Source organism: Aedes aegypti, chromosome 2 (genome assembly GCF_002204515.2).
Source record: "Aedes aegypti strain LVP_AGWG chromosome 2, AaegL5.0 Primary Assembly, whole genome shotgun sequence".
NCBI classification, from domain to species: Eukaryota; Metazoa; Arthropoda; class Insecta; order Diptera; family Culicidae; genus Aedes; species Aedes aegypti.
The window spans coordinates 180,397,694-180,421,540 of record NC_035108.1 but is presented as its reverse complement, the minus strand read 5'-3'; the positions used below and the strand labels follow the sequence as shown (position 1 = coordinate 180,421,540).

The 23,847-nt window shown below is 40.5% G+C and overlaps 1 protein-coding gene across 1 annotated transcript in view; it reads right to left on the bottom strand.

Moving 5' to 3' along the window:
- LOC5577314 (LIM/homeobox protein Awh) overlaps positions 1–23,847 on the bottom strand; it is a 128,602-nt gene that overhangs the window by 15,004 nt on the left and 89,751 nt on the right. The window contains exons 3-4 of the mRNA XM_021843325.1: positions 2,278–2,492; positions 2,000–2,221 (exon numbers count right to left, since the gene is read on the bottom strand). Of these exons, the coding sequence (XP_021699017.1) occupies positions 2,000–2,221; positions 2,278–2,492 (437 nt within the window). The remainder of the gene's footprint in view (positions 1–1,999; positions 2,222–2,277; positions 2,493–23,847) is intronic.

Here is a 23,847-nt window from a genome sequence, read left to right as displayed (position 1 = left end):
TTGAAGAACCAAAACACGTTTCAAGATCATTGATACCTCAAATCAAGCTAGTGGCGAACATGCCAAGGGCGAAAAGCCATTTAAATAAAAACAAACCAAATAACTAACTCTAATCATTATGAATATCGAAAATTATTGACAGACGTTTAAGTGTAATTTCAGATTAGCTTTCTCAGCCTATGCTTATGAAATGAAGAATTTTGAAAAGCAACGCAATATATAGCAAAGGTTATTGAACAGATATAAATATATTCTTACTTATTAATTAATTTGGTATTTTATGTAAATAATGACCCATTTATTTAATTTCCTCTATGATTTTCTCCTTTTTATCGAATGAGCTCATTGTTGTGAATTAAAATATAGAAGTTTTTATCAAATTTTACGTTTATTTCAGGAATTCCGGGATTCCCAGGACATCATAATGCATATCCCGGGAAATCACGAAATTTCTCAAATCCCGGGATGTCCCGGGATGGACACTCTAGACAGAACCGATGTTCAACTTTGGTTTGAACCTTGCAACTTGTGTTGAACCGCGAACGCGCTTCGTATCTGTACCAATGCGCTCTGCACCACACACGAGCCCGCCGCTTTCGATTAAACAGCTCGAGCTTCAGGAGCGCTACATCCAAGGAACGGTGACGCATGGAGGTGTGATGTGATGAAATGTGATGGTCTGGGGGTGTTTTTCGTGGAGTGGAGTAGGAAGCCTCGTGAAAATCGACGGAATAATGACGGCAGATTCCTACATCAACATCTTGCGGGAAAATCTGGAGATTTCGTTGATCCAGACGGGCCTTGAAGAGAAATTCATATTTCTCTAGAACAACGACCCGAAGCATACTGCCAAGAAGACCAAGTCTTTCTTCCGATCTTGTCGGATTAAACCGCTGGAATGGCCTCCACAAAGCCCAGACCTCAACCCCATCGAGAATCTGCCGGCGATTCTCGATGCCAGGGTTGACAAAACTGGTGTTACCAACAAAAATAATTATTTTGAACCCTTGGAGGGCGCCTGGGAAGAACTAGAACCACAAAACCTACAAAACCTGGTGAATAGCATGCCGAAGCGCCTCCAGCAAGTCCTTAAGGCCAAAGGAGGACACATTAACTATTAAATTGCTTTTTATTTTTCTTAAATCATCTTTTCTGGGGCCAAGAAGGAAGTGGGCACTTTATTTTGTCACTATTTTTTTCAAAACAAATTGATTTTCTTTTTCTTTGAGTAAAATTCTTTTTTTTTATCAAAATTTCGTAAGTGCAACTTTAAAAGAATATCAAAAATATAATATCAAAAAAGATTTAAGTGTGTTAACTTTAATTTGAACCAGATCAACGAGAGAAATTTGAAAACTGGTAAGGTGGGCACTTTATTTTGCCTCTCAGTGTAAGAGCGACGATGGATGGGGTGCAAAATTGTGCGAAAATTTTAGGAAACAATATTAGTTTGGACTACAAGAAGATGGACATTCGTACCTGTTGTTCAACATTGCCATACATAGAAGGCGTTATTCGTAAAACCGGGTGTAACAGTCGAGGAACGATGTACAACAGATTCAGTCAATTTATTTGCTTCGCGATTGATTTGGGCATTGTTGGTCGAACATTGAAAAGGTGATAGACCTGTTCAACCACCTGAATCATGAGATAGCAAAAGTCGTACTGGTGGTGAATGCGTCAAAGACAAAGTACATGCTAGTAGACGGAGCCGAACGCGACTGGGTTTACCTAGGAAGTAGTGTCACGATAGACGAGTATACGTTCGAAGTGGTCGATGAATTTTGGACCCTTGCTGATATAACGCAAGTCGCGAAATACGGAGGCGCATTATTTGCAGAAGTCCAAAATAAGTTGCGATCAAAAAAGATTCACACCCATTGCAAATGTACCATGTAAAAAACGCTCATAAGTCTTCTCTACGGGCTTGAAACGTGAACTGTGCTTTAACTAGGCTTTGAATCGGATAGTAGAAATGTCGTTTTGAAGTACTACTCACCTTGAACATGCTTCTTCTGACGCGCACGAGAGTTCTGAAACCACACCTGAGTAACCCGTTTACTCAAACCTGTCACCGAAGCTATCCGCTCCAAATCCTGCCCATCGGGATTGCTGTCGATGTTGAAGTTCGCTTGCAGTATCTGCAGTTGTTCCTCGGTGAAGGTTGTGCGCACCCGTTTCGTTTTATTGCTCTTCTGAAAACCATCCGCTTCACAGCCGTCTAAAATAAGTTTTTTGGTAATATTGAGCTAATATAACTAATAATTTAGCGTATACCATCACTAGACGTTCCACAGTCGAACATTTCCGAGTAGTGCGTCTTGCAGAGCACTTTGCCGTCTACCAGGGCAAACTGTTCCCCAGTGGACAACTGTCGTCCACAGCTATCACAGGCAAAGCAGGCAAGATGGAATGTTAGTTCGCGAGCACGACGCACCCAATCCGAAGCGGATAAGCTTCGGCAACAGCGGGCACATTTTGCTCCAAATCTTCTGAAATAAGCATAAATTGGAATCGGTATGAATATTGATGGAATAGAGAATTTTAAAACTTTGATGCTAGAGTAGAGTTTAATTTTTCGATTATATTGCTTGCAATTGCGCGCTCTATCACATATTTTTGTTATCCATTTCTATAGTACCGTAATCCGGGGTAACATTGATCATTTTTTTTAGTTTTTCTTAAATTTTTCATTTCACAATACAAATGTTACAAGTTTCATATATTTAAAACAAGTACTGGCACCCACCGCTCCTAGCTATGTACTTTATTTTGTTTTTCGAAAGATTTAAACATGTTTAAATAAATGTTTTAAGTGATTTTTTGATTCAGCTGATATGGGGTAACATTGATCACCCAAGTAAACAACGTTCGCTAATATTGGAAATGTCGTTACTTACTGAAATTAGGGCCCCTGAAGCCGAATATGAGGACCAAACTCTTACAAGTCATTTACTTTTTGAGGTATTACAAAATTAAAAACACCTTGAATCGCGTAATACGCCTAAAAGTAGGCAATTTCCGCAGGAAATTCTGCATTCGTAATAGTATTTAGTTAATGTTGCCTAAATGAATAAAATTATGAAAGATTTGACAACGGAATCGTTTTCGGCGATGCCTTTTTTAGTAACACCCGCATTTTCCTTGATCACATCGTCTGCAGAACTCATGTGAGACATGAATTTTCGGTAGTGTCAGTGCAAATGATAGAAATCATTGTTCCAAAAAGTTGACAAATTTGCGCATGAACTAAACGCAATTTTGGCAAAAACCTTAATTATCATTAGCTTATGAATATACGAAAGAGAGGCACCATTCATGGTTCGAAAATGCTTCATCAATAAATCTTTATTTGAACGTTTAACAAGATGAGGCATCCCGAACAATGTTACCCCGCTGATCAATGTTACCCCGGATTACGGTACTTATGGAAACTTCTTCTTCGGAAGTAATCATCAGGTATTCTCATAACCATCTTAAGTAATTAGAATTTCGGATATACGACCATTATTGAAGCTAAGTAGTTTTTTGAGGTTATTTTGTGGCCTTCTATGTAATTATAAGAAGTTTCTCATACAATACTCGGAGAGTTTAAACCACGAGCCTAAGCCCTAAGTGTTGGTTTATCCAACGGCAGCTTTTGAGGTTGGTTCACAAGGCCTCCTTCGACTCTCCGGCCCTAGGTTTCTACTAGCATAGAAAATTTACCTTTAACATATGGACCAATGCACGAGTTCACTATTTGACGTTTTAGCGGTGCCGTGTTATTTATGTAACCATGGAAACTAGTGAATTCGGCACCGCTCAAACGTCAAACTAGTGAACTCGTGTATCGGTCCATTGTTACATGTTCATTTTGACGGTTTGGTTGACACATTGTTTTGGCGCAACGTATCGTAATCCTTGGGCTCAGACTGGCTGGGAGGAGGAATTCAGACAAATTATTGGGAAGCTCAGGGCCCAATGGCTGTCGAACGAGAATGGCTTACTATTGGGCAGAGGATAGAGAAATACTCCGTGTGTCGACTGAACTAAAGTGAAGTTTATTTTATAAAATCTTATTATACTTTACAAGTCATAGGTTGCTCTGTTTTCTACTTTAATATTTACTCCTCTTCAACCTACTGACTCTGGATTCTCTTAGCAGCTCGCTGAAGTTCGATCTTCGGTTTCGGGAGCGGCTTCGTCAAGCAGTCCGTCAGTTGTTTATCGGTACTGACATAAACGATGTCTACATCACCACGCTGCACAGCATCCCGAATGAAACAAAGAAGGATGTCAATATGCTTGGTCCTTGGATACTACCCATCGTTTTTAGCAATTGCAATAGTACTTTGATTATCGCAATTGATCTTCACGGCTTCATCGATGTCGAACGTTGTTCTCAGGCGCTTCCACCAAAGCACTCCTTGAACGGCTGCCGAGAGCGCCATGTACTCGACTTCACATGTCGAAAGTGCTACTGTCTGCTGACGTTTGCAGCACCATGAAATTGCACCACCTTGCCCAATGAACACGAATTCAGTAATGACTTCCGATCCTCACTGCTCGTGGCCCAATCAGCATCGGAGTACCCGTTTGCTTCTTTCTTGTAGGCTAAACGGAATTTCGAAGTACCTCGCATTCCAGTGCTTTTCGCCGGGATTCTGATGGAATCGGCACAGAACATTGACGGCATGGCAGATGTCGAGACGTGTACACTGCGCTAGACACATAGGACATCTTACATGTAAGGAACTCGCTTCATTCGTTCGGCCTCGTCATCGTTGATTGATTGCATTTCCTTCGTGAGTTTGTCGTTCGGGTTCAGTGGAGTAGACACCGGATTGCTCTTCGACATACTTAAGCGATCGAGTATGCTCTCAACGTACGCTTCTTGTTCGATAGAAATCATTCCTTGGCTTCTCGTGATATGTATTCCCAGCATTGTATATCGTGATATGTATTCCGGCGAAGCACGGACCGATATCTTTCATTAGAAATTCCTTGGCCAGATCATCCTTCAGCTTCTTACGCCATTGATGATAGTTCGTGAAGAAAAGTACATCGTCAACGTAGATTACCACGATCAAAATTTTGTTGCCGACGATTTTGTAATACACGCAGGAGTCGTAGTCGGTTGAAACCAGTCCAAACTTTTTCAATGCGGAGTCCAATTTGTGGTTCCACACGCGGCTCGACTGTTTTAATCCATAGAGAGCCTAATTCAACCTGCAAACCTTAGTCCTATTTTGGGTGTCTTGGAAGTAGGCTGGTGGTTCCACATAGATTGCCTCGGACAGTTCTCCCTGGAGGAAGGCAGTGACAGCATACATTTGATCGATATCAAGATTTAATCAAGGCAGCTATCGCAAAGAGATACCGCAGGAAACTATGACGTACCACAGGAGAGTAGGTTTCCTTATAGTCTACCCCATTCGCTTTGAATATCCCTTGCTTACCGTTACCAGCCGGGTCTTGTGGCGAGCCGGTTTTCCTTCTGCATCGAGCTTGGTTTTATAAACCCATTTACCTTCCCAATGGCCTTCCTTCCTGCCAGGAGATCCGTCAGAGTCCCGGTTCCATTTCTCATTTGTACCTCATACTTCTCCTGCATCGCGGACTTCCAGAGCTCGGCGTCGTCTCGGGATAATGATTCTTCCGGAGTAACGGGATCATCGGCAATGTACTGTGGAGAATCATACCTGGTACAGCTGTCTTCAGTATCGGTACCGCAATACTTGCCGTGGGGGAAGCGTCCCCTGTCGCTGAGCATCAACCCTTATTGAACATCTTGAACTGGTTTTCCCTGGATTTGAACACTTTTTTCGTTTTCTTATTATAGAGCCGGTTTGTTTTCCTTTCTTCATCAAAACCGGCTTCTGTTTTGGAATGTTTGACATCGTTGTTGTTTCGAAAATCCGCAGGTTGGACGGGTTTCTGCCCCGACCAGGCTTCTTCGGGTGTCGTGTGAATTCCTATCGACGATGAACGTTTGGTGATGTATCAGTTGCACTTCGCTGACGTCGATCGATGATTCCGAACACCTTGGATGCAATGCCACGGAGCCTTCCGCGACTACCTTCATCACACCCACGGCATAAAAAATTAACAAGGCAGGCTCTTCACTGATGTAAACATCAAGTTTGGTTGAAAACATGTGACGTCACTCCTATCGTACCATATACCATCCGGACCACTAGATCAATTTTTTTGAAAATTTGTTCGAGGTGGATAGGAATGACGTCGTCAAGTAGCTGTCAGTTTTCGGAATATATCACCTTCTTAAATATAGTACACCGTGATCACACCCTTGTTCGCAGTGAGAATTTGTTCATCGGCCTTGTGGACGTTGCTTAGCAACGACTCATTCCTTGTAAAATGGCGACAGGATCCCAAATCGAAGCTTCTTCCATCGCAGCAACCGACAAAATTGTGCAAAAAGCGTCATCCTTTTTGACACATTTCTTCGTTGACTCCTTCGATGGGCAAAATCGAGTGATATGCCCGAATCTTCCACAGCAACGGCATTTCGGACCCTTCGACGGGAAATTTTTAGAACCGCTATGCTTGCTTCTTCCTGCCCCTTGGACACGAACGCTAGATCGACGGTTATCGATGACTGCTGAACCTCCTTCAATAGCTTCGTTTTCACTGCATTGCCAGTTATCACCGCTCCAGAGTTCTCTAATTCCATGATCATCGGCTTATAGGTTTCCGGTAATCCAGGGAGAAGCAGCATTCCGAGCCATTCTTCATCGATCTTCAAGCTGACTCCATTCAGTTGGTGGGCTGTACCAACCATTCTGGTCACATACGCCTCAATTGACCCGAAGCTGTCCAAGTTGGTCGTGATCAGCTTGTGTAGAAGTCCCCATTTTCGCGTGAGGTCGCTGTCTTCGAATACCTTTTCCAGCTTCTTCCAAGCTTCACCGGCCGTTTTTGTATTTTGAACATGGACGTACATCGTTGGATCCAGGCCAAAAATAACTTTTCCGTGAGCTTTCCTGTCCTTGGCAGCGTTGAATGTTGGTATGTTTCATTGCTCATCCGGAATAGGTTTCACGACTTCCCACAGCTCTTCAACTTCCAGAAAAGTTCTCAGCGCAAACTTCCAGGTATGCCAGTTTTCGCGGCCTACGAGTCGTTTAATTGCTGGCAGTCCGGAAGGAGCAAGTCCATTACCACCTCCGTTTATATTCAGTTGAAAAAATCTAGAGTTCTGGAAGCTTCTAATTTTCAACCTCGTACCACTGCTGGGCCCATAACCTATGTGGCAGAGGATAGAGAAACACGTCTTGTCTTGTGTGTGGACGGAACGCAAGAGAAGTTTACTTTATAAAATCTTATTCTACTTTACAAGTCATAGGTTGCTCTGTTTTTTCTTTAATACTTACGATTGATTGATTTTGTCGCTTCTAAGAAAATGAACATTCGTAGAATCTACTTCCAGTTTCACAGTCTTCTGCATTGATGCATCTAGCGATTACCACAGAAGACAAAATCACAAATCAATCACGTAATGACGCCCATGATGTGGCTGAGAACAATGTTGGGTACGTGGACGATGTCGACGAAAAAATTGGTTTGACGGGGATGCAAGTGGATTGCTTAGAATCACACTGCACACTAAATTACTTCGCTTGGTAATTTCCGCTATAGATAACTTTGAACCAAGCCCAACTGAGCAGTACCTAATACGCGCCATTGTGTACCCTGTACTCCATCCGACAGGATCACGCGATTTTTTTTTCTTCAACCGCCATCGCAGTTTGGTTTGTGGCCACAGTATCCTACCTGCGTTGAAACTACTAATAAATTTAGTAGTGAGTTCGCGAATGCCTTTTACCCAGTTCAACCATCGAGTGTGCCAGCACATACCATGCTTTTCCGTACTGGAATTCACGGTTCACTGAAGACTAGAATCCGTTATCGCACTCGAGGTGCTGGGTGGCGGAAGCATCCTCCTGTAGAGGAAGTAGAACGTCAATAAAGTGGAAGTGTACACTGGACCACGAAATAGAGGGAGTTATACTTGAACCAATTTATAAGTGTTCTTTTAACGGAGGGTCACGAGCGTAGCGCGGGGGTCTCATCTAGCATCTTGTTAGGCATACCTGAGGTGATTGAAAGGTGGAAGCAGCACTTCGATGAACTCCTGTATGATCCATAAAGGATCGATGGGGATCAAGCGAATGGAGAAAATATCTCGCCAGGGCATCAATAGAAGCCCACCAGGTTCCACTTTGAGGGAGACGTTAAGATGCCTGCTCAAGAGGAGTGGAACAGCTACAAGTGGAGTGGAAGGTAGAGATATTATCTTAATTATAATACTACTATGCCCCATCTTTAAGAAAGGTGACAAGTTGCACCATTCTAAATATGGCCTACAAAGTGTTATCAAATTTAATTTTCCATCGTCTATCTCCTGTAGTTAGTCGGCAATTATGAATCCAGCTTCATGGACCACTTATTTGGCGTTCAATTCGTTTATCGAGTAATATCGCGAATCCGGTTAGGCGCATTCATTTCAAATTATATAATTATCGTTTACCAAAACGAATCCGTCCCCCATATCCAGACTCCCAGTGTTTACTTGTGGAAGAGCAGAGGACTCCTCGGCTTCCATAAAGCAAGTAACACGTCAACATTTCCCTCCTATCCCCAAATTGACCTGCATTCGGACGCAGCCGGTGCCGTTATTGTTTATTATAATAATGAGAGCACCAGTACTTACACTTTGATGATGCTACTGACCCCGAGTAGTGTTTGTTGGTTCCATGTGTAAGTACAGCTGTTCTTGCAATAACGGAGTAGCATCTGCGGGCGGTCAATCATGCTCATGCTCATGCTCAATTATGAATCCAGCTTCATGGACGGTCTGCCTGCCCAAAGCTGCCGACAACAGATTATGAAGGTACATCATCCGTGGAGGTTGGGCCTACAACCGGCTTCGCAAGAAGCTGCGTTCCAAAAAATTACAACCGCATGAAATGTACCATGCACTGAACGCTTATAGGACCGATTGTCTTTTACGAGCATCAAACGTGTACTATGTTCGAGAAGGATCTGCATGCTCTAAAGGATTTCGAACGTTAGGTGCTTATGGCCATCTTTGGGGTGTACAGGCGACCGGTGTGTGGGATGAGCCACGAGCTCGCTTAACTCTATGGCAAACCCAGTATTCAAAATTTGACGAAATTTGGAAGGATACGATGGACAGGAAACATTCGAAGAATGACGGAAAGTAACCCTGCAAAGATGACTTCGCTTCAGATCAGCGAGCTAGAAGGACAGATCGAAAACACACATTGTTTTAGTGTTATCTGTTAACTGCATAGATGAAATAATTAAAAAAATGGGCAAAAGAATCTTTGTTCGCCCATCACGGTTGTTTGGGTGTTATATAGGTACTAACGCAAACTTGTCATCCCATAGCCTCTATAATTATGAATGTAGTTCGATTACCACGTATCTCCATAGGCGAATGGTTCCCTTCCTTAAAAAAACCTTTTCCCACCAAAGCTAGAATAAATCACTGCGTCAATTCGAAAATCCAGTTCCTGTGATTGACGCTACAGCGAAATATTCTGGCACACTTATTAATAAAACATATCTTTGAAATTTTCCTCGACATGATTTGGTACAGTAATCTTCACATGTTGTGAGCAAACGTATATGGAATTTTAATTACCAGTCCCATGCCGTTCTGGCTGCCGGCTGTCTGCAAGTGGTGTTGGTTACAATCAGTGCTAAACTGGTCGCATGCATTGGCAATATCAGGGGCATTAAAATGCGCGAATCCATTCTCCCTTTGCCACATCCACCGCAATTGGGCCCCAGAATGTTTCCAGCTCCATTGAGAACCAACGGGAGCAGAAACATGGAAGGATAACTGGGGTTGCGAATAATAAAATTTCAACATATTTTTTCACGCGCCACAAGAACGTTAACAGATGAAAGGCATGTAACCATGCTTACAATGGAGTAGAGTAAGAATGTTGGCGGTAGGAAGGAGGAAAAAAGTTAACGTACACTGAGAACAGCGTTGCGGTTGAAAATACTATATCAGAGGGTTAAATTAAATACACAACGCCACTTGATTTGTGCAGACTAAATTCGCATTTATTTAGAATATTTTGTACATTCAATGTTACCATGGCACCATTTGTATAGTAAAAATTACTATATCATGGTTAAAAACTTGCAGCAGACCAGAATCGAACCGAGGATCTGGCGATTGCCAAGCGCGAACGCTAGCCGCTCGGCTATCTACGCGGTTGGATTGAGAGGGAACAAGGCGCAAATAAAAAGCGTTCATGATAGCTCAATCGTGGTTGGAATTGTAAATTTAAAAACACGTTCATGGTTCTCATTACTGCAACGCTTGTTTCAGTGTAAGCACATATCAAGCACAGAACAAATCCGGTAGGAGGATTGCGTATAGACGACAATTGCTTTGGTTTGCATTGGAACAAGAGTTTCATACAACATTTTTCAAATATCACATTGTACAGTGGTCCAGAAAGCAGTTTTACGCGGAAAGATGCATTTTCAGCTTTAGATTTAAACATTAGACGAAAACGGTCTTCCACAAAGTTGTTTGTATTAGTTAGGCCCTTTGTTTGGAGTTATTGAAAATTAGGGTGGTCCACGTTTTCATATAAATTGTGTAACTAACTTTCTCATTTGTGGAAATTAAAATTATACAGGAGTAGTGTTTGGTCCTTTGGTCGCATTGCTTGCTCTTGAGTATATAAGAGTCGCGGATCGCGTGATTAGTGTTAGTAGTGTTTGATCCTTTGGTCGCGTTGCTTGCTCTTGTGAGGGCGAACGATGAACACTTGTTCTGCATACAATTCATTTATCGAATAATATATAATAATTCATTTATCGAATAATATCGCGATCGCGGTCAGGCGTGAATATATCAAGGATCGCATCATCAACTAAAGATGACTCCCAGATCCTTACCTTATCCCACTAAGGGGCTGTCCATAAATGACGTAGCATTTTTTCACTTTATTTTTACACCCCCCTCCCCCCTCGTAGCATTTTGTCACAAATGCTGATACTCCCCCTTGGAAAATACGTAGCATATCAAGACCCCCCCCCTCTATATATATTTTATTAGTTTTCCTCAGCGATTGGGTTGAAACAAAAAATTGGAATTCAGGAGTTCAATACAAAATTTGATATAATTTACTGACTAAAATGTAAGGATAATCTAATCTAACAGTTTGATATATAGCAGCGCTCGAAAGTAATTTAGAAAACAGTTTCAAATAAACATATTTCCTGTAACATAATTTTGGTGTACAGTTTCATATAGGCTAAATTGTATTACTTTTGCTGTTGTTACCAAGACAAACAAGTTTACTATAGAAAATGTGAAAAAGAATTTATTGGATTGATGAAGCTCGTTATTGTTGAGTTAGGGTACAATATATTTTTTATTATATGAATAATAAAAAAATCTTCAACTTACTGATAACTTAGTAAATAATAAAATTGAATAATAGGGCAATTTCGATATCGCTCGAATCTGTTGTCCTCATTAATATTCAGGAATTCAAAAGCAAAACAAATCGATGAGTTGATTGAGTGAGATCTCCTGCAACACTGAATGCATAATACACGGTATAAATATCTTGTTTCATGTAATATTTGCCGAAAAGAGCATATTTTATTGTCTTGAAAACGGCTGACTTTATGACTTGTTAACAAATGAGAAAACAATGTTCTTCAAGTAGTTAGAGCATTGATTTTTAATTTATTCATTAAACTTTGATTTTGTTTATTCATAAATTTATCAATTTAGACACGAATATAATATAATATTTACATAACTATTTAAAGCTTTGAAAAATCTGTTTGATTGCATTTTTCATGAAAATCTAAAATTTCTTAGATTTTTTTACAATCTTGTCATGTGAATGTTTTGAAGCTTAATCATCATTTTATAACCTGAGTGTATAAATCAAACAAAAATATAGTTTGATAAAAAATAATTGTATGCCATTCTTTTCTGCGCCTCTCTTTTTACCGATATGATTCAAAATGCTACGTCCACTAGCTAGGACCCCTCCCTCCCCCTCGTCACACATCGTCACAAATTCGTAAAGACCCTTCTCCCCCCTAAAAAGCTACGTCATTTATGGACGACCCCTAACCCAATATTCTTTCCATGACAACTATGGAGAAGCAGAAGATTCTTCGGTCTGTAAAACCAATGGTTGTCTAACTAGCATTCTTTCTCTTCCCCGATGACCGTAAGGACGTGGCCGGCGCCGTTATTGTCTTCTAAAGTTTGTGTTCTCGATTTTTGCATATTGAAGAATGGTAAGCTAATCCCAAACCCCATTCACTAAATCCCTGTGCAACTTCGATTGCTCTGGTCAATCATGGAGTAGCAACTACGAATTGTACGGTCATTTATGCTCATGCTCATGTGGAAATTATATTATACAGGCTTCAGCAAAGTTGTATACTATTCAATTTCAAGCAACTTTGCCAAACAAGTTTTTTTGTTTCTTTTTTTTTTGCGTTTTCAACTCAAATATCTTATCAAAGTAGTCTATGAAACACTTTAAGAGCTTTGAAAAATGCGTAATTTGGTCAGTGAAGGAACTCGCTATCTCATTCCGTTTGGGAGTTATTGTTGTTTTTTTTTAACAAAAACATGCCTACTTTGATTGTGAATATCTCTGATTGGGGCAAACATAAAAAATATTTTTTTAACGGCATTCAAAAGACAAAATAAAATATCATATTCTATCAAAAAATTACAGATGTGTTATGCTTGTAACTTGAATAAAATGCCCGGAAAACAAAGGATTTTTAGCAGAAAAACTCAAACAACTTTTGAACAAAAATAGATATCATCAATATTTTTGCATCAAAACTTACTTTCCTTCCTTAGCCGAGTGGTTAGAGTCCGCGGCTACAAAGTAAAGCCATGCTGAAGGTGTCTGGGTTCGATTCCCAGTCGGTCCAGGATCTTTTCGTAATGAAAATTTCTTTGACTTGCCTGGGCTTAGAGTATAATCGTACCTGCCACACGATATACGAATGCGAAAATGGCAACTTTGACAAAGACAGCTCTCAGTTAATAACTGTGGAAGTGCTCATAAGAACACTTAGCTGAGAATCAAGCTCTGTCCCAGTGAGGACGATAATACCATGAAAAGAAGATATAAGAATTTTTATTTGAATCGTCACAATATGCAATTTTCGGATACGAATACGGATATATTATTCAACTTGTTTTAAATCATTTTTACGTAATATGCCACAGAAAAAAATAAAATAAAATGCATGAAATCAATTACGTAATATGTAATATCATGTTATCTTATAATACTGGAGAAACTTTAGGCATAAAAGGGTTAAACTGAAAATAGCTTTCCCAGTTTCCGATTTCAATTCAATGACTGTACCAACCCATTGATCAATGATCGTATCGCTTCTACCAGCAGCAAACAGTAGCGGAGGCAAATCTGGGTAAGAAACCGGTAAACCGGTAGCGCTCAGCGGCCGAATGGGAAGGCAATAAAATTCATTAACTCGGACGACGCTTGGACACGATTTTTGTTCTCACAATTGCCTTCTGTTGAATGAGCCTCCCGCACTTGTGCGATCCCCCTTCCATTATTCTTCCTCGGAAGTGAACCCTGCAGATCAAATCAGTCCCTTACTTGTTTTTTTTTTCAATTGAGGGGATTAGAAGCAAAGGGGTGTAAGCGACCAAAAAAAAATCGAAAATCGAGTTGAATACTGAAATAATGAAAATTACTGTGGAACAAATTACAATATATTCAAACATGACGATTTTGCGCAAATATTGGTTTGAAGATTTGAAGCTAGAAAATGCTCGTTCAAAACGATTTTCCCGGTTCCCGGCCAAGAGTCAAACTACTTGAATGAGGAAAGTTTATGATTAAAACTACATGATACATTTATGATGTTGGTCACTTACACCCATTTGCTTCTGAACCGCTCAATTCTGATGATTCGATGCAGAGAGAGGGGCGGGGAAAGTAAGTGCAGACAGCATCAGGAGCACTCACGCGTAACATGAGCGGACAAATTATGCACATAATCTGGAAAATATCTAGAAATTTATCATTTCTCCGGTGGGGTTGTATGCCAATGGTGGTGGTGACACGATGGGTAGTCGTATCAGCAGGATGCGTTCAACCATGTGACGAAGCTACGAGGGAGATGGCGCATGCGGATCATGCAATATCATGTGGCGAGGACGCTGTGCTACATCACCCCACACCGGAGCTGCTTAAACTCCACGACCACGACGACGATCAGCAGCACACGGCAGCAATGAAGATGTGACGTGTGAGATGAAGTGGTGTAGTAGCGATCTCGATCGCATGATCGCAAGTATTTCCACGGACAAGGCGCAGAACAAACTGGTGAATTTGTCATGATCGCCTTGTACTGATAGCACACGAATGCTGTTGGAAATTTGTTTTATAGGGTGCACGCTTTTTGAAAGATTTTTACGTATAAAGGGTGTCCAAGAAAGTATGAACACTGCTTTGATAACGAGAAACATAGTATGTTTCGACCAAGCAAACATTTTTGTATTTATACATTATTTTGTTTGATCAAATAAAATTAGTTGTTTTTCTTTCCTCGCAAACCGTTGTCACGAAATTATAATTTTTCAGGTATATATTTTAATGGGAACAAAATATAGTGGGACTCCGTTTTGGCAATTCTTTCCGCTTAAATAACGGCTATATCACATTTAACCCTTTGGGGCCGGCGCGGTCATATATGACCGCAGTACAAAAAAGGCTGTAAAAAAAGAACCAATGAACAAATGTATATACTGTCTTCGGCAAAGTTGTCCCAAATATACTCTTTTATCAGAGAAAAATATGACCTAATTAAAATTATGACCTAATTGACAACCTAGAACATCCTGAACATCCTTAAGTTTGGAAAATTGAACTATAAGTACATACGAAGCGTGAAATGCTGTTTGTGAACATAAATGATGTTCAGGCTAGATAATACAGAATTACTCTTTTAACGAAAACACTATTTCACTTGCTTTGCTATGTCCTGGGATGTTCTAGGACGTCCAAACTGTCTTGAAGCACACTATTTGAAATCTACAACCGTAACAGTAATTGTTTGGGTTAAAAACAATAACATTACAAATTCAAATAGAATCTACCAACCTCTGAGAATCTCAAGAGCTATTTCAAGGAACGTTTGGGATATTCCAGGCCCTCCAAATTACCATGGAGTTCAGAACTTCAGGTCTACACTTGTTCCAGTAGTTATTCTCGCTAAACTGAGTGAAGTTATATAATCTACAATGTTTACTGAACCTTGTCACGGATCAAAAGGCTACTTCAAGAAACGTTTGAGGTATTCTAGGCCCTCCAAATTATTCTAGTATTTGTAACTTCAGGTTTACATTTGTTTCAGTAATTTATCTCACTAAACTGAGTGAAGTTATATAATCTAACATGCTCACTAAACCATCTCATGGATCAATAAGCTCTTTCAAGGAACGTTTGGGATATTCCAGGCCCTCCAAATTACCCTGGAGTTCAGAACTTCAGGTCTGCACTTGTTCAAGTAATTTATCTCGCTAAACTGAGTGAAGTTATAAAATCTAACATGTTCACTGAATTTTCTCAAGAATCAATTAGCTGTTTCAAGGAACGTTTGGGGTATTCCGAGCCACCCAGATTACCCTGGAGTTCAGAACTTCAGGTCTACACTTATTCCAGTATTTTTTCTTGCTAAACCGAGTAAAGATATATAACTTACCAAGTTTACTGAACCTTGTCACGGATCAATAGGCTAATTCAAGGAACGTTCGGGGTATTCTAGGCCCTCCAAATTACCCTAGTGTTCGTAACTTCAGGTTTACATTTGTTTCAGTAATTTATCTCACTAAACTGAGTGAAGTTATATAATCTAACATGCTCACTAAACCATCTCATGGATCAATAAGCTCTTTCAAGGAACGTTTGGGATATTCCAGGCCCTCAAAATTACCCTGGAGTTCAGAACTTCAGGTCTGCACTTGTTCAAGTAATTTATCTCGCTAAACTGAGTGAAGTTATAAAATCTAACATGTTCACTGAATTTTCTCAAGGATCAATTAGCTGTTTCAAGGAACGTTTGGGGTATTCCGAGCCACCCAGATTACCCTGGAGTTCAGAACTTCAGGGCTACACTTATTCCAGAAATTTATCTCGCCAAACTGAGTGAATTTATAAAATCTTTCCTGTTCACTAAACCTTCTCATGCATCAATAGACTGTTTCAAGGAACGTTTGGGATATTATAGGTGCTCCAAATTACCCTGGAGTTCAGAACTTCAGGTCTACACTTATTCCAGTATTTTTTCTTGCTAAACTGAGTAAAGATATATAACTTACCAAGTTTACTGAACCTTGTCACGGATCAATAGGCTAATTCAAGGAACGTTTGGGGTATTCTAGGCCCTCCAAATTACCCTAGTGTTCGTAACTTCAGGTTTACATTTGTTTCAGTAATTTATCTCACTAAACTGAGTGAAGTTATATAATCTAACATGCTCACTAAACCATCTCATGGATCAATAAGCTCTTTCAAGGAACGTTTGGGATATTCCAGGCCCTCCAAATTACCCTGGAGTTCAGAACATCAGGTCTACCCATGTTCCAGTAACTTTTCTCGCTAAAATGATCAAAGTTTTCCCTTTAGGGCCGGCACGGTCATTTATTACCGCAGTCGGAAAATGGCTGTATAAAAAGAACCAATGAATAAAATTTACTGTCTTCGGAAAAGTCCTTGCAAATATACTTCTAATAAACTTCTAAAGCCTCTCGGCTATACGGAGCGACGCCGAATGAGAGAAAGAGGTGGAGATAAAGAATGGCGTCACTGCGCAAGCTTCCATTGAAGTGTTAGCTTATGCATGCGGAAAAATTTGCACCCTTGGCAAAGAGTGTACCAAGTGCTTAACTGACAATAAGGCAATCCATGAGACAGCTGTGATCAGCTAAATTTTTTTTGGTTACCATGAATTTTTGACAATCATCGCTTGGGGAACAAAGGAGATTGATAAGCACTGATGACGCTTAACGAAATTTCGGTAAGTTTAGTGTTCACTGTGCTTGCACTTTGAGCTGTCAACCCAATCGCGAAGTGTCCTCATGGATAGTCTTATAGTCCACACTGCCATCTGTTGCAAGAACCGCGCGAAGCACTGTCGGCCATGAAGGATTTTTAGTTGACGTTTGCCTACACTACTACACGAATTGCCTGTAAGTTTTGTTCGCATCATTCAGCAACGTGTACACTATCAAAAGTCAAAGCGGTCGAATACTAGCGCCTCTGGTGGAACGATCGCGTCGGTCAAATGAAATTCGTCGTTAAACGCATGTACCATGAGCTTCTCAAGAATGTTACGTCTGTTAGTCTGTGACAGTACAGTAGTGACGCCTCTACACGGATAGTCGTGTTGCACGATTGCAAAAAAAAAGTAGAGCTCGAGATTTGTATGACGATTACCGGATCCTTTCGTAAAGGAAAAAGTCTTAACTTCCTTGGGCACAGAGTATGGGCGCATGCCTGCCACACGATATATCCATGCAAAAAGGTCATTAGCTGGGAAAGATCTCAGATAATAAATGTGGAATTGCTAAACTAACACTAAGCTGAGAAGCCAGCTTCCTTCCAGTGGGAACGATATGCCAAGAAAAAAAAGAAGATTCGTCGACAAACACATATATTCAAAACGTGTTTCTACTCGTTTACGCATTTAGACTCTACTGACGTTTTCACAAATTGTTCTCAAACAAAAGATGAAAAGCAGGGGGGTTGAAAATAGTATATTTTTACGTGACATAATTTATGGATGCTTCCCAATAGATGTCGCTAATTATGACTGGAAACTTTGTCGAATACACCATGTTTCGGAAGTGCTTCGTTTCGTGGTTATTAATTTATTACCACTAAATCCTGACTCTCATCGCGTTGTAGATCTTATGTACTGAACATCCCGACAAGATAGATAATCTAGAACATTCAAAATGATCTGATAATATTTGCTGAACACTCAGAAAGTTCAGAATATACGGCAGATTACAGTTCATCACTTTGTATGATGAACAAGGTTGTTATTACTAGCATAGACTTCAAGTTATGAACTCAAGAGCAGTTTGGAAGACCTAGCACCTCCCAAAAAAATATTTGTCATCATTTCTTGTTATGTTTAGCATTTTGAGCACCAAAACTATTGAAAGGCGTTCAAAAAACTGTATAATAGTTCTTGAAAAAATCAGGCCCCAAAGGGTTAAACTCTAATTAAAAAAAAAATGGGTCCAAATTTTAACATGGTCAAGGTTTAAATTTGGACCCATTTTTTTAAATTAGAGTTCGATCATGTTCGACGTTTGCTTAGTCGACAAAAACACCATAGGGGTTGTTCCTACCTGACATTTTATCACAGGGTTTTTCCTATCTGACATTTCGTAAGAATCACGGAAAACAGGGTGGCTGACCATCGTCCGAGTGCCAGAGAAGGGCTCTAAGCTAAACTGTGCGCTATGGTCCTCCGAACATTTAGGGGGAATGGTCCTCCGGAAATCTAGGGATTGGTGTCAGGCCCTGCAAGCTAACCGTAAAAATATATCAGCACAGGAACGTCAAAGATAGAATGCGGACCAGAACAATAGGGCGATATTCAAAACTGAAAAGGCAATAGATGACTCTTTTTCAGTGGTAGTAAAAACAAAATCCTGAAGCAAAGAAAGCACAATGGAAGATGAACTAAATACAAAAAGCTATGTATTCATATTACGCTTGATTTCTAATCACTACTTTTTCGATCCAGTTTCCTAATTGCAAGTAATTTACGTTTTTCATTATTTTCCATACGTTTTGACAGTTCACCGACTACCATTCTTCCATGCGCTTGTGTTTGAAATTTGAGAAATTTGAGAATCCAGCGTAGCGCGATCAGTGAAAGGAATACACACATCAGTATCGCCGCTAGGCGGCCAGCACAGATAAACTGAATGTTCAAAGGGTTGTTGTCTGTACTTTTTGCCACTGGCGCCAACTGTTAGCGATTAAGATCAAAATAAACAGTCGTTATGCTATTGGCGACGGAAATGGACTAGCGATTGGAAACTCGGTACGTGGAACTGCAAATCTCTCAACTTCACTGGAAGTTTTCGCATACTCTCCAATGTACTGAAGACCCGCGGTTTCAGCATCGTAACACCTATTTCCAGCATAGCCTCCCGTACACCTGGAGATTACCTCAGCAGACAGAATTGGTGGGGGTTTGGCATCTAAGTCCGAAAGAGACATGGATTTGCGAAAAGAGATGTGTTCATAGTTAGTACTCGGATTCAGTTTGGCTTTCTATTCCGCAGAATCATAAGGTGTTCTCTAGCTTAGTTGGTTAAAGCGCCGGTCTAGCGTACACGGAGTCGTGAGTTCGAGTCTCACTAGAACGCGTATTTTTTCGCAAATTCATGTCTCAATTTGTCAAACAAACACACTGTGTCTTCTGATTTCAAGTTCCCAAAAAACTATGTTTCGGACATACTAGCAAATCTGGTATATGCCAGTAAAGGGCAAACATTCATTAATGTGATAAAATACTTCTCTGAGTGTATCATTGCACACGCCCAAGCCTATTCTGGATGAGCTTTCGATTTGACATATGAACTGGCGAAAGCTCATCTTCGGTTTGGTTTGCTTTTGTATTGCTGTGTGCGTTTGAAATGCAAATATCAAATGCGGGAACACCAAATGCGGTAAGATTTTCAACAAGGAAGGCGAAGTCAAAGATCGTTTTTCTTTGCTAGGTTGGCGGTGATATGAATCATGGTTGCTAAGTGATGGTTGATGGTTGATTAGTTTGTGTTACCGCATTTGGAATGCATTCGAGCCAGATTTGCACGTCAAACGCAAACAGCAATATCATTGGTTTGTGATCACGCTCGTAGAAAGTGACCACGCGCACTATTCGATAGTATTGGTGAGTGCGAGAATGCAAGGCGCGTTCAATGATTTACCCACATACTATCATGCAACGTCTGAATGGGTGATCATGGAGAGCTTCTGATCATTATAGCTTCAGTTTATAAACGGATTTTGCGGCGAGTAGACGCTTTTCATTTTGAGTCTGCGAGTGAAAGTTGCCACACCTGGTAATGGTGAAACTGCACCCAAAACTATCCGTTATAAACGATGTACGATACCATCGCCTACCTTGCACCCAAACCTATCCACAATCTAGCGCGACTGAAACAACCATACGTTCTCAATGCGTACGCTCAGCATCTGGAGCCAGCGTTGAGGACTGCTGGAAGACAGCCAAATCAGCGATTAACGACGCTGCAGAAAGCACGTGGAACAGAGTACGATTGATTCGACGAGGAGTGCTAGGAGGTTTTGGAGGAGATGAATGCAGCGCGGGCTATAATGGTGCAGCATGGTACGTGGCAAACACCGCTAGCGCATGACGGTTCACCATAGTAGCATGTCCGAATGAACTTGAAACTATTCAACAGCTACAAGTTCAAAGCCCTGATAAAGGTGGATGGTTGTGATGGCTATGACCGTGGTCATCATGTAAAGAACAAACGGACAATTCTGTATCATGTCAGCACCGAGGAGGCAGCCCCTCTACCACGATGTAGGTAGCACAACCCCGCGTTAGGTGGCCTATCACCAACCAAGAAAGGCAAATGTAGAGCAAACGAATTGATTTTACGACAACAGACCCGGCAACGAATAAAGGACAACGATTGGAAAGTTAGATCTTGGAACGCGAGAACTTTGAATGAACCCGCGCTTGTTGGGCTCCTAGCTCGTGAACTGCGGAATGTCGGCGTGAACGTGGCAGCTATCCAGCAAATACGCTGGCCGAGAATCGAAGAACGTGAACTCCGATAAGCCCTATGAAATTAAGGATGAGTTCTATGATAGCCTGGATAAGGCCTACGGAGAGTACCCAAAACAAGATGTTAAGATAGTCATCGGCGACGCAAATGCCCGGATCGGGAAAGAAGATTTCTTCCGACCCGTCATTGGAACGGAAAGCCTCCATTCCGTTACCAATGATAATGACATGCGGCTAGTAACCTTCGCAGCTGCTAGAGGGATGGCAATCAGCAGTACCTACTTCACACGAAAGAATATCCGCAAACACACCTGGCGACACTCGAGTGGCGTAGCCTGCTTCCAAATAGATCACGTGCTGGTTGATGGGCAACATTTCTCAGATGTCATGGATGTCAGGACCTTCCAAGGCCCTAATATCGCCTTGGATTATTGTTTCGTTGTAGCTAAAATTCCAGAATTTTCCAGAAAAATACAGATTTCACATGCTGAATTCGACGTGCAAATTCTGTCGTGCATTCTGTTTAACAGGCTGAGGCCGCTCGAGGAGTCCTTCGTCGGCGAATATCAAGCTGGTTTTCGTGAGGACCTTTCGACAACGGACCAGATGTTTAGCTTGCGTATGATCCTAGATAAATTCCGGGAGTATAACTTGCAAACTCTTCATCTGTTTATTGATTTCAAGGCGGCGTACGACTCAGTGAAAAAGAAATAAGCTGTGGCAGATAATGTCTGAACATGGTTTTCCGGAAAAACTAATTAAGCTGATATATGTTACGCTGGATGGTTCGAAATCAAGTGTTTGGATCAGTAGCGCAACCAGGTTTTAATTCTAGGGGGGGTTTTACAAATTTCAAAATACATTTTAGGAATGGATTTATTTGGATTGTAAAATTAATATAGAAAAATTACAATACATAAGTGTGATACCATTCCACCGCTCTTCTTCTATCTTGCGCTTTAATTATGTTTTGGAGATTTTTAACAATGAAAATTAATTCGAGAATAATCGCTGAGCGCAGCAATTTTTAATAGAAATCATTGACACTATTGTTGCAATAGGTCGAAAATAGATCAGCATTTTAAAACTAAACAGCCGGAAGTAGACTAATTGTTACATCTTGCAGGATTGACATCCTAGAAAATCGATTTCAAAGGTTAAAATCAGTTCTGCTTTCATTGTGAAGATTTTATGACCAAATATGTGATTTGTGATACCTTAGATTTTTAATACAAACATTAAAATTTGTTTTTGGATGACTTTGTAAAAAAGCATATTGATTTACTATTGCAGTGGGACGCCAATGCGTTCATATTGTTAATGGGCACATTTTTCCAACTTCTTTCGAACGAACCCCCGATTTTGATAGTTTATGGATAGTTATTATGATAATTTTTGGGGAATTAATTAATTATTCTAGAGTTTGAAAATTGGTTATTCTAATAATTTTCTAATAAAGATGGCGGAAAAGGGAGAATGTGGTCATAAAAAAAGATAAAATATTCTAATTCAATAATTTTTTTAATTCACGATTTTAAATTTCAATAGGAAGGATTGAATAGGGAAAATTGGAGTTGACACACCTTTTTACTCGGGTTGCGACGCCGCGCCTCAATGCTGGATGCGGGCTCAGGTTGGCGCAATTCCTGCCTCCTATCGACTTCGACGCATTCAACGGGTTGTCGTCGGGACGCTTGCTCGATGCCTTCGGTAGTCGCACCCACTAATTTTCGTCGGCTTGCTTCACACACGTGGCACAAACGTTGGGCTAACTCGGCCCTTCACTGATGGGCTCACAGGGCTTCTATGCCGGGTTGATTCGATTTGCACTCACGCGGACACTAGCGACTGTCTGTTACACGAATAAGAGATCGATCCATTCGATGCATGGGGTTTTTATTCCAGATGATGTTCTGGATCTGGGATTCATATTGCGATGACGTGTACAATATGGTTACAACGTACAGTATGGTTGGTGCACACGGTCTTTGGTGTCAGGGGGGTATTGGATTTGGTTTTTGAATTCAAATTAAAATAGGGTTGTAAAGGGCATCTGACACCAAGGAAAAAGGGGTAGGAAAGGATAGGGAATTTTACACTAGATTTATTTATTTCATTTTCTAATTCATTTTATTTATATTCTTTATTTTATTTCATGACCACAAATTCAATATATTTCAACAAAAAGGATTCTAACAACTAACAAATTAGAAAAGGTATATACAAAAACTATTTACAAAAAAACTATTTACAAAAGAAGTGAATTCTATTGGTTGATCGACGGGTACAATTATTGGAACCTTCTGTGAAAGGTTACAATTTGTATGGTTTACCCAATAAATTGAACGTAATTCATGATCCACATCCATCTCAAAATTGTTTGAAATTTGTTACGGAACCGAAATGCATCCACCGGCAGATAAGTACTTCAATAGCATTCGCTGATATGTTTTTCTCCTTTTATATAAATCAAGGAATTCGTATGTTCCAACTATTGGCACAACGCTTTCAGTTTGATTTAAAAAGGTTAGAAATTTTTGTTATTTATAAGCATGTTATAGTAGTATTTACCAGTTAATTTTGGTTTTTATCAAACTCCACAAAGAGTTTAAGAATAAAACCACACAACTCAAAAGTACATAACTGAAAATTACTAACATTCACATTATTCATACGAATTAAAATAAGATATTGCTTTGTAGTTGTAAGATGTGTAGTGCTGAATTTCACAAGAATATTTAGCAATTCAAAATTTTTCGGCTCTGGGGGGGGGGGGGGGTTTGACCCCCCCTTGGTTGAGCCACTGGTTTGGATCGCAGACGAGGTGTCAACCTCGTTCGTGACGTTAGACTGGTTTAATCAGAGAGAAGCATTTTCGAATTTACTGTTCAACATTGCACTCGATGGTGCTATTAGGAGATCTGGCGTGCAGAGAAATGGCACTATTATCACAAGGTCGCACATGCTCCTTGGCTTTGC